General features: G+C 43.5%; 1 protein-coding gene across 9 annotated transcripts in view; it reads right to left on the bottom strand.

Moving 5' to 3' along the window:
* dlgap4b (discs, large (Drosophila) homolog-associated protein 4b) overlaps window positions 1-12,367 on the bottom strand; it is a 100,115-nt gene that overhangs the window by 6,420 nt on the left and 81,328 nt on the right. For 7 of the 9 annotated variants that reach the window (XM_031850991.1, XM_031851000.1, XM_031850980.1 and 4 more), the window contains 5 exons: window positions 10,675-10,930; window positions 10,149-10,301; window positions 2,827-3,266; window positions 2,145-2,233; window positions 732-1,219 (listed from right to left, as the gene is read on the bottom strand). In XM_031850991.1, the coding sequence (XP_031706851.1) occupies window positions 732-1,219; window positions 2,145-2,233; window positions 2,827-3,266; window positions 10,149-10,301; window positions 10,675-10,930 (1,426 nt within the window). The remainder of the gene's footprint in view (window positions 1-731; window positions 1,220-2,144; window positions 2,234-2,826; window positions 3,267-10,148; window positions 10,302-10,674; window positions 10,931-12,367) is intronic. The other 2 variants (XM_031851024.1, XM_031851042.1) reach the window with 1 other exon arrangement.

Raw genomic sequence — 12,367 nt, 5'->3', positions numbered from 1 at the left:
CACACACACACACACACACACACACACACACACACACACACACACACTGAACTGAGCATCCAAAGCCTTCCTACGGTTTGTTTGTTTATGTGTACAGTGTGTATTTGTGCGTGTGTGTGCTCACTTGCTGATCTAATCTGGAGGTTTAATCAGTTCCAGAGTAGATTTGTGTAATTCTGGGGATTACAGGCCTGCTTGTGTGTGGTAACCCCAGGTATTACCGCCTCATCCCCTCCATGCTGAGTATGTCTGACAGAGCGATTGTGACTGAGGCAGAGCCCGATAAAGCACATGGTGAGGTCAGACAGCAGCAGACCTCTGGAAGGAGGCTCAAGACGTGCAGGGTTCATCCAGAGGGCCTGCACATGTTTGACTTCAGCACTGCTTTGACTGTACATCTGGCTTTGTTCTGGGTTTTTTCTGGGCCAAATAACTTTATTTAAATTAAAAAGTAGATGGACATTAATTACGCTAGCCCAAGAGGACACCTCAAGAATATTATCAGTTAGATACGGATCATACCCGTAACATATTTGCATGTCTAGCAGCTAAATATTGCATGGTTTGGTATGGGAACAAAAAAAGGATTGGATAGTGCAATGATCCCCACAGTGTGCAAGCTACGCAGAACAACTCACTGCCTCGCAATACATCCTCGCCTGGCATTGTAAACTTGGAGGCAGTACGACAAAAACACCTGGGTTTGGTGAAGAGTACCCGGTCAGCCTTACCCTCCTCTGAGAGCTGGTTGTCTTTGGTCTCCTGCTCCATCTGCTGGCACCAGCCTTCCATGCGTCCTGTCTCGGCCTGCAGCAGCTTCAGGAACCAGTGGCCGTCTCTCCGACACAGCGTTCCCCCACCTCCGCTCTGGGGAACGCTGCTGTTACTCCCATTCCCACTCTCCAGCCAAGGGTCCGGAGGCGGTAGAGACGAGGGGTCCAGCGCCGGGTCTAGACTTTCTGAGAAGGAGGAGGAGCTAATTCGCGTGGTAGAGCGATTGAGGAACTGCCTGGGCGGCGGAGGTGAAGCGATGTCACCGGTAGCGTCTCCGTTGTCTAGATAGTCATGTCCGGGAGGGGAGCTCATGGCTTGGATGGCACTGTTGACCATGACTTTCTTCTCAAATTGTTTGGCATTATTGGTATAAGAGATGACAGGGAAGTCTTGTGTGTCTGAGTCTGTTTCTTGTTTTGAGGCCATGCTACTGGAGCGACTGAGCCTGAAACAAAGAGTGAGACTCACCGTTACACACGGGCCTTTCAATTGAAACACTTTTGCCAATTTAGTTGGTTTTTTTTGTTCACCGTTATATCCAAAACAGCAGACAAAGAAAACAATAAATTATTCAAGAAGAATATCTGAAATACAAACAAACACACACACAACAATTATTATCGACTTCTGCTGGTCAATACAGATATAAATAAACAGGATCGATCAGAGGCTGGCCTTTGATAATAGTGCACTCGGACTGGTGTCAACTGATCTCTTGTCAGCGGGAGTCTAGGTTCTTGTTTTCATATCACAAAAGGAAAGAACAGGCTGAACATTACTTCCATTTCTTGTCTGGAAATGCTGAGAAGTTACAATTAACTCAGAAGATGAAATATTATGAGGGCCCGACTGAAGGATTTTAAAGAAATATTAGAGGAGGACTGGGAAAGCAGCTGAGGGAATGTCACAGCACAAAATGTGTGCACAACATTGATAAAAACACAAGGAAGGAAAAACATATCACAGAGGAACTCTTGTTTAGCTGGTTGTGTTGATAAAATATCTGTCAGGACTCAGAACAGCTGCTAGATACCAGACACTAAATGCACTGCAGCATGCAAAACCAATAAATACAGGAGGAGGCCAGAGGAACTTCCTGGCATTCAAATCGTCAAAAGCACAGAATGCAAATAAGACGGCAGTAACTTAGAAACTCATCTCAAATATACAATAAGCAGAGACAAGTTTAAACAGTAACAACTCATGCCAGGAATCCATCTTAACACCACCAACACAAGACACAGATAAAACCACATTCACATTGTTTTCACATTTACAAAGCTTCTGTAGAGGGAAGGAATAGTCAGACCAGTGTGTGTGGCTATAATGTAAATTCCTCACGTTGTTACAAGGACAGGAAGAGGACTTACTGCCACCCGTCCTCCACCTGTACTCCAATTGACTGAAATTTGGCCAATGGCGGGGTCTCCTCTCGTGGAACTTCCTGAATACAGTCAACCTGAGAACAAGTAAAGAGTGGAATGTAAAAAAAACATAATCCCCGACTCGAGAATCTTGGCACGAATGATTTCACAGGCCTTTAATTCCAGCTAGTGCAAGTACAGTTGCGCAGCTTCTTTAATTTTCCAGGTGATAAACCAAATCATCAGAAGAACAATTTGGAGAAAAGCTGTATAATTTTGTGCTTGGTTTTCAATTAAAAAGTGTCACGATTAATGGTTCCCCTGCCTGAGTTCTGTTAATGTGCAGGGTCTGCAAAATGAAGAAGAGGTTCTGTTATTTCAGTACAAACAGAACAAAAGAGTTATGCTTTAGGAGGATCACAAATCGGAATTTTGTAAAAACAGTACAGCCAGCTCTAATGATAGAGGGACGTTCACCCTAATGAGACCTTTTAGCTTGCAAGCACATGTTTTGGCTTGAGGTGACACACTCAGACAGAGCCATACACCACAGACATTACTGCTAAAAAACGTTTTTTCCTGGATTCAAACCAAACAAGCGTTGTGGAGCTGTACTCCAGCTGTATCTAGGGCTCTCTGTTGATCCAACGGTACTAGCCCTGGATAGTGCAACAGTCCCATTGCCTACCTGTATGCCAATGGAGGACAGTTTCCGTCTGGGTACTGGTACCAGTTGGGGTTCCTCTGCCACTAGATTCACTTTGTTTAATCCTGATTTCAGGGATTCATGCTGCACTACCGAGTCACTTGTCTCAGTGGAAGCATTGGAGGTGGTGGGTGCGATTGGCTCTCTCTGGATGGCGATGGGCGTGGGGATGATGTGTGGAGGGCGGGTGATACCCCGGGCCAGGCTGTTGGCGCGGGTGCTGTCAAGGCTGTCAGAGGAGTTGCTGTGAGCGTGGCTGGACTGGCTGTTGACCTCCGACCTGCGGTCCTGCTGGTCCAGGTAGTTGTCCTGGGCCGACTCTGTGCTGCTCTGCACCGTCACAGAGATGTAGGGCTTGGAGGTCGTACGGGGCGGCACCGGCGGAGGAGCGGCCTTCTTAGAGGTGGTGATGCCTGTGGAGACTGAAGTAGAGAAGAGGGGAAGGGGAAATCAAGAAGAAAAAGACATGAGAAAGAGAGAAAGAAAAGGACGAGGACATTTATGTGCACCACTCCCTAATGCCAGACCACATATACCCTCCAGCTGTAAAAGAGATAATAGAAAGGTACATAACCATAGAAAGAGAAAACACCTGTCTAATGCAGATGTTCAGTCCCATTTTCTCAATGATTCAATGATACACGTCATCAAAAGGTCCTGAGGAGCCTCTAAAAACGGATGCAATTGGCAAAAGTGCTAAGCTTTGTTAATGTTGGATTATATTACGGTGCTTAGTTTCATGGTCACATGGCAGCCTGTACACAAGGTTAAAAATCTGAAGCTGAGCTCCTTACAGTGTGAATGTGGGCTTACATGATGAAATCCACAGCACTCAACATAAAAAGCAGATTTGCACAGAACAGACTGAAACATCTCCCTTCACTGCTCCGTCCTCCGCCCGTCCGGCTACGTTATTTCACTACCAGCAGAGCCGCTCATTCGCTTCTCTCATCCACCAACCAGCCAGTCAGTTGTCTGTGATGAGGTCAGTGCTATCCCTTACAGTCTTAAATAGATCAGTGAGAGCAAAAGTAAGTGGCCCATCCCATCCGTGAGCAGGATTTCACTCAGTGACATAGACAGTGACTCAGAAGAGATAAAGTTCATGGACTACAAATAAAAAATTAAGACTCAAAAGACTCTTCTGTTGCCCATGTGAACATTCAAACAGTCTCTGATGCCTCCGAGACCACAGAAACCCCCTCATGCTACATACACAGTAAAGGCAGAACCTATAATCTAAACAGGGAACTTTGTTGTAATGCTCTGTGGCTACTACGTGACCCCTTAAACAGACGCTTTATTTGACACCACACAGGAAAAAAACAGTGGAAAGCAGATGTAACCTAAGACTAGAGGCGCACAGAGGGATATTATTACAGCACAAGCTGCTTCATCAGCCTGCTATTAAATTATTTTAATATTCATTTAATTTGTGAATGCAGAGTCTGTATTTCCTTGACATTTTTGCTGACAAACAGCAGCTTATGGTGCAGTGGGACAGTCAAGGCCTTCATATCCGAATATTAACATCAAGTATGATTCCACCAGATGAAACCGTGGCAGAAGCATTTATAGAGACTATTGTCAGGGATATTAATTCAATTCAATTATTTTCCAATGAAATTACATGTAAAGCTCAGCCATTGTGTACTAAAAGCTGTTGCACTCATGTAGAAAAGCCCAAACAGACACAATACAGAATCACCAGATTTGCGATTCTTGCACACGAATCAAACTATCATAAATACTGGCATTTTAATAAATAATCACAATTTCCTGCGGCGACATCCAAAAGGAAACGACTTGACAGCATCTGATGAGGCACAGCATGAAGCAAACATTGTGAATGCCTCGTGTTGCAACAAACAGCCTTTGCAGCAAACATGTGAGCGGCTGAGAAAACACCTCAACAAAAGGGTTGTTGTTTATTGTAATCTGCTTCTTAGCTTTATCTCTAATGTTCATGCAACCTCACCTATCACAGAACTCATACGACCTCCCACAACAACGAGCTGCAGTCAGTCAAACTATTCCAAAGAACTGCATCCGCCTGAACTACATCCCCGGGTCCAAGCTCCACCTGGTCCTCCGCCCAAGAGCTTCTTTAGCATAGTTCGGGTTGTCCCTTTGATGACTCAGACTGTTTAAAACACACCAACAAAATAAACCTACCCAACCCAGAATGACAATAAATATCAATCAATTAAAACACCGACACCTTCTGTAAACAACAGAGACAACACCCAAATTGGACCCATTTTGGACCATCTCCAGACCTTTGCTGTGCCTTCACATCCCACACACACACGTACATCACAAAAAAAACAGACCGACACACACACACACACACACACCCAGCCCTTATTGTAAATAATAAGCTGACAATACGAACATCACTCGCTTGTTGTGATGATTTAAATTGTTGGAACACACCCTCAGCTCCCCATTTTAAAGATGGAACCCAGTCTGAAAGTCAGATCTGTGGTCCCCGACATCCACAAGATAGATAAATAGATGTGTCAACCACAGCATCTTACTGATATCCAGAGCCATCATCATTTCAGAACACATCTTGCCCACTCTTGGCAAGTTGAAAGGCTGAAATCCACTCTCACAAAGCTATTTTTGGAGACCTGCAGTTTAGCATCCGCCATAGCTAAGCGGTAGCCTACATGCACCTATCGCCATGGATTATCCACTGGCCTCTGACCACTCTCTTTGCCTTAGGAAAACCTGCTGAGACAGCTTTTTTCACTGTCCATGTTTCCTCTCCTGACAGAGATAGATGTTGGGCAGAATGGGATTGTCGCTGATGCGGCACCAGCTGCACACCTGCAGCCCAGTCTGCAGGACTGTCATTTTCACTAACTGGGTGTGAGAGGGCATAGATGTGTGTGTATACACACACATACTGTATATATGTGTGTGTGTGTGTGTGCCCTGCAGTTCTCCAAGTGTCACATCATGCTTTCGTCACTCCGAACAGAATTCACCCTTAAGTCTTAATACCACAGAATCTGCTTGGCTCACCAAAACAAGCCCTAAAATCATAACTGACAGCTGCCTCCGAGATTAGACAGGAGATAAAGTAGTAGAGCCGGACACAATAAATGGGCCGGGCAAATGTTTTCAGCCGACTTTAGCTCATGACAAATGCCACATGTCGGCCAATAAGTAACAAGAAACGGCAGTACAGGAATGCCAAAGATGATGTACTTTATTTTGGAAACGGTGTTGTCATCACATACAGTAGCTTCCCCACGACAGATTGCCGTGGGATTCGGTACAGACATTCATGCCCCCTTCAGGATCATTTGTAACAACTTTGGTTATCCCCGGACTTTCTACATACCTCTGTCATCGGGTTAAAATGTACCAATACTTTAGTGTATGACTTAAGACACCTAGACAATCCAATCATCCTCAGCTGTACGTTGTGTTTGATGCCAATTAGGAAATGCTACTTAAGATTAGGAACATGCTAAAAATTATCATTAGCATTGTCATTTAAAAAGAAAAAAAAACATTATTTAATGGGCTTTTTTTGGAAGATATTAGATAGAAAAGGGGGAGCGAGAGGGGGGTCAGATTCAAACCCAGTCTGCTCTGGTAAGGACTCAGACTCAATACAAGGTGCACCTCGTTATTATGCGATTATGTTTTTGTGATTCTACTAAGACACAGCTTAACAATTGCATGCACAGGACAACCACACAAGGGATCAAACAGGTTTTGAGTTTGACCACATCGTTCCACTGAACATACTGTACGATGGCTGTTAGCTACTGGCTATGCCACATCCCAGATCTCAGCTGTGAAACGGGTGAGTAATTAGTAATTGAATAATGTCCAAAACTAAAAAAATGAAGGTATCAACAGAACTTAAAGTGAAGCCAAGAGATGATAGCTTAGAGCCACTGTCTGCAGGAGCTGCTAAGTAGAACTAATGGTTGCTCTACAGAAGGGAATTTAACAACAGAGACAAGCAGATGCTTTGTGCCAAAATGTTGGAGTGGAATCTTGAGTGGGCACTGAGCACTGCTGTCTTCATGCCATTTGGACAGTGGTTTTGCTGTCCACAGCGAGCCCTGGTTCCAGACGGGATTTTCAAAGGCCGGAAAACAACTGTAGGCTAGCTGCATGAAGCTACAGCCGCTAAAAACTGTTTCCTCTCACCAGTGTAACCAACCCTCTGCACACTAACAGATTATATCCTGGCTTAATACTCACACACTTCAGTCAACCCTCTATGAGCTACAACCCACACAGTGATCTCCTCCCTGTTAATAGCATTCTACCACCTTTGCTGTGGAGAGGTAATTAACCAACCACACTGCCCGCAATGTTGTTGGTGAAGCGAAACATCTTTTTAGACCCTGAAAGTCAAAATGAGGTTTTAAAATATTATGCCTAATTATTACAGAATGTCTATGTTAAATTGTCAGGAATGTTGCAAAGTGGCAACATGTGGTAAGACTGTTCTTATTAACATAGATGAAATGAAAGCATTTAGGGCTTTTAGCCATAATTCAGTTAGCAAACTTGGGTCTGAAATGTTTATCTTTGTTCACGTTAATGGATTCATGCCCTCATTGGTCACGTGACAGAATGCATCATTTCACTGACGAGCCCTGATCCAATCTCTTCCCCCTCTTCTTCATTATGTAATACAGTCCAACATCTCAAATGTTGCGGGGCAGATGAGACACTCAGGATGACAGTTTTGGTCTAGCTTTCTCTAATGTTATAAAGCCTGGTGAACTATTCAACAGCAACAATCTACATTTTAAGCAGATTGGTTTAGGGGACGCTGTTTTGTGGTCAGTTGGAGCTGGACAAGAACCAGGGACAACAAAAGACAAAGGGTGGCTTGTGATGCTCTATTTAACGGTTTAGTACTGCTTGCCAAAGCCGCCTGCTGCCCGCCAGTCGACCCATCTGTATTGTTTAATCAATTAAACAGTCACACAGCCTTGCCTGAAACTATCCGGGCTCCCTTCTGAGCGAAGCCATTATTATTCCAAATGAATTATCACATTAAAATGTTTTCAACAACAACACAGCTACAAATCCGTACACTCTTTATATTAAATGTGACCTCAAAATGGGATTTTAATCCATGTTGCAAGACACAGGACACCGTGTGGGACCAAAGTGGAGCAGCCCTCAAATAATCCCCCGTGAAAACCAATTTTCCATTTCAGCAACTGAAAAGAAGCAGCTTTTATTAGGTGTAGTAATCGACTGTGGTAATAATAATAATAATAATACTATAACATCCTCAAACAGTTTTAACAGCACCCCACTTATCTGACTCCCATGGTGTAGCATCACAGAGTGCACACATAGTGGGTACATGCTTTTTTTTCTGGCATCAGCAACACAGCACTTTGTACTGAACACATGGGACACTCGATAATAAATAAAGTAAAGAGTGCATCAGACAGCAGCACTGGAAGTATGAGAGATCATAAAAACATGTCAACGATGGAGGCAGTTGTGGAGACAGACAGACAGATATTACTCTCAGAGATTGCAGATATCAAACTGATGATAGATGACTCTCCTCATATCCTGCACACTTTTATTTTTTAGCTTTGCTTAATGGTCGAAATGTGCATGCATCTGGAGCTAGTAGTCTACTTGTCGTTTGTAACGGAAAACACACTGTGCACAACACAATTAGCGTTAAACTCTATAACAACAACGGTTAAAAAATACTTACCCTGCTATCAGGCACAGTAACAAGTTTACAGCACAGCGGTGTGTTGAGTGAAGACTAATTATTTACCGGGCGCCTGTAACCGGAGCTGACATCCACCGCCTCTTGTCCAGGCTGTGGAGCTGACACGCCGGCTTTCGTTGCCTTTGTTTGTCACTGAGCCCGAGGGAGGCGTGGTGGCGTGTCTACTGATGCCTCCAGGGCCGCCTTGGACATTCCAGCTCCACGGTCTGACTATTTTACTTTAAAGTGAGTATGGTGCACTTCAGGTGCTTTTGATGAACTTTTGATGAGGCAATTGAATAACAACGTGGATACTGTAGGTACTGTAGTACCCCCGTAGTATAGTTTTCTCCATGGGGACAGTTTTATTACATGTTGCAAAAAAGCTTCTATGTTCTTTGATGAATCACAAAGAACCAACAACATTCAGTATTATTCCTACTTAGGACGAATAATTAAGTGTGTACTACACCACACGGAACAACAATTCAGACTATCCTGTAGATCTCCAGCAATATCAGAATGGAAACTGAAACGTTCTACCATCCTGAAGGCAGCATATCCTCTAAAGTCTATTTGACTATGGGGAAGAGCGCCACGTGGTGGGGACTCCGCGGTAATACTCAACCAAGCAGATGTTCATAATATCCACGTTATTTTATGAACACGGGGTGCAGTCAGTAATAAGTAAGTAAGTAAGTAAAATATATTTATAGAGCGCTTTTCACAAAAAAAGGGTCACAAACATAAATAACACAATGTGACCATACAGGGGCCAATAATTAAAAACCAAGGGCCGTTTTTAAAACATGAAATGTATTTAAGAAGGCACAATAAACAGTGAAATACACAATAAAAACGTAAAAGCAGACCTAGAGCATGAGTTTTACCCAAATGCAAGTCTAAACAGGTGTGTCTTGAGCTGATTTTTAAATGAATTCACTGAATCAGCAAACCGTAGGGCTGCAGGCAGAGCGTTCCACGGCTTTGGTGCTACTGCATCAAAAGCTGGGTCACCCCGGGCCTTAAGGCAAGCGCGTGGGACGGACAGAAAATTTAACAAGTGTGATCTGAGAGCGCGGGCTGGTAAAAAGGGAAGTAGTTCAGCCACATATGCAGGAGTCTGACAGTGTAGTCTCACTCTGTAAGTCAGAGTGGATCCTATATGCTACAGGGAGCCAGTGAAGAGATCTGAGTATGGGGGTGATGTGAGAATGGACCAATAATATGCTTGATCTTAGGGATAACTTCATCTGGTGCAATAACCACAACCTCCGTCGTGAGTCGTAAACAATCTTCTGCCATCCAGCCCCTAATAGCATTGACACATTCACTATTCCTTTGCTATAGCGAATTCAACATCAAAGTCAAAAGCAGATTGCACAGGGCCTTCTTGTACTGCTAAGTCCTGTAATCAATTTCAATGACAACCAAAGCTCCACTAGCGTCTCTTTATTGATCAAGTTTGTCTTGATAGTGAGTTCTAATTGTTGCTTTTTCTTGTGTAGTCCTTGAAGTGGTACATTGATTTAAAAAAAGAAGAATTAGGGCAGATGAGCTGGTTAGAATTTATTACCTGTGTGTGGGGGTACGATGCGTTGTCTGTCTGTCCCAAAACGCTGAAGAAAAATTGCAAGCTGTTTCTCCTTTGGGGCTTTGTCCAAGCCAGTGGCTATCAGGTAAGAGCCAAACTGCTCTTTCCATGTCTTCCATTGTGTAGAAAGGTCGTCTAGCATGGGCAAAAGAGGCTGCATTTGAGCTAATATGCTGGGGCGTGCCTGTTGGAGGACTAGTGTCCCATCCAGGATCAAGGCTATGAAGAGCAGTCAAAGTAATGTTATGGGAAATACAAATGAAGCCAATAATTTGGCCCATGTGCCCCTCTGGAATAGGGGTCACAATTGCAAAAAAAATCATTAAAGCTTAAACCAAATAAATAACCAAAACAGATTTGCACTATACATATACATAGATCACAGTTTTGGTAACACATATCACTGCATCATGGTAAGAACTCCAGGAAACCACTTCATATGGTTTATGAATTCAAATAAATACATTTGCAGCAAATCTATCATTTGTCTTTTCAGACAGTGACTCACCAGTGCTGGTGCTGTAGCTGCGAACAGTGGTGTCAATAGGAGGCGGTGAGCAGCCTGAGTCTATGGATGCTGTGTCGTCATCTTGGGAACAGCCAGCCTGGATGGCTCTCAGGTAGCTGTGGCTGCGGGATCGGAAGCATGTCGGCATGGGCAAGTCTAGAGGCTCTGGGTTGTCCTGAGAGTGGGAACGGGAATCTCTGAATGTGGACTCGGAGCTGCGGTCCTCATACTGATGACTCATTTCCAGGTCCCGTAGCTGGATAAAAGCAAAAGGGCAAGATTAGCACAGACAGTAGCAGTAGTGTGGCAAGGAGAACAGCCGTGCATGAGTTGGGTCATTTTGAGCCGTTCCCAGCACTGGAGGTGACCACTAACTGCCCAGCTGACTGTTTCTGTAAAGGGCATTTTTCATTTGTGAGACGCATCTGATGGGATGAAATGAAATGGAGCCAAGAGTTAAAAGTTTAAAGGTAACCAGGTACAATGAGGTACAATTAGTGCTAGGTGGTGCAGAGCACAGTGCTCTTCAACCCCTGTGAAACTAGTGTTACTCCTCCACATGCTGGGTTTCTGGATGAGCTGTCATTTCATCTGTGAAATGCATTATCATTTCTTTGACATTTCTTGCATGGCCAGCTATGTAAGACCTGTCAATTTACAGAATACAAAAGAAATGCCAAGGCAAAGAGGCATCACTTTGAAAAGTGTTCTACAACAACTGCATGCTCTTTCTGAGACTTCTTTTGAAGAGTAAGAACCAGCCCTGCAGATGATGGGTTTGATATTCTGTTCATTGACAGAAATGCCCGAGTAGGAGTTAAAAATGTGTTAGAAGCAAAGTTATTATGATGGTTCATTGACTGGTAACAGAGGCATATAAGGGGGTGAGTGCAGGAGAGGCAGCACAAAACAAAATGAAGCAGAGAAGATACACATACACACATTTTGGAGTTATGTTACATTTTGGGTTTGGGTGATTTCCACTTGTTCTGATTAAGCTCCCTGTTCTGAATTCATTTTTGTTTTGGAAAACGTTCCAAGTTATACAACTTGACCTCAACCAATCTAAATTATAATGCATATTAAATGTTTCGGCACGCTGCTGTGCATGCAAATCCAAACAATACATTCCTATATTGGACACATTTGTTGTAATGTGGTGGCCTCTCAAGAGATTGGATGTAAATCCCATACTAATAGCCTGCACTGCCTCATTTGACTAGTTCATTGAAAAAGATCAGAGCCACTCCGCATAGTTGTTCATCATCTTAGTGACCTTGTCAGTGGGAGGCTAATAGCTCTTATGCGAGTGGATAAATTAGACTTAAAGCTACCAATTTCATTAATTTGTACGAGATACATTTGGAAAATAGGGATTCTGTGTTCAGAGGAAGCCCATTTTATTACTGTCATTCAAGCTTTATCTGTGAAAATGCAAATTATTCCACGGAAATACGTGTTAGTAGCTCAAGGCAGACAAAGGGGTCTTTGAAACCGACTGTTGATTTGAAAGTAGAGAGTTTGCTTGGAGCCAAGACATGCACATTTCAAGCAAGTACAAATCTATTCTCAACTCATTAGAAACATATCTGAGAGTAAAAGAGAGGCACAAACAGACAGAGAGAAACAGATTTCGTATTTAGCCTCTTGACAGCTCACACCTAATGCAACACCTGTCTGTCCTGTCCAGGCA

Source organism: Anarrhichthys ocellatus, unplaced genomic scaffold (genome assembly GCF_004355925.1).
Source record: "Anarrhichthys ocellatus isolate YVR2014 unplaced genomic scaffold, GSC_Weel_1.0 scaffold1, whole genome shotgun sequence".
Lineage (NCBI taxonomy): Eukaryota > Metazoa > Chordata > Actinopteri > Perciformes > Anarhichadidae > Anarrhichthys > Anarrhichthys ocellatus.
Note: the sequence above shows the minus strand (reverse complement) of the source record. Positions and strands in the feature narration are given on the sequence as shown.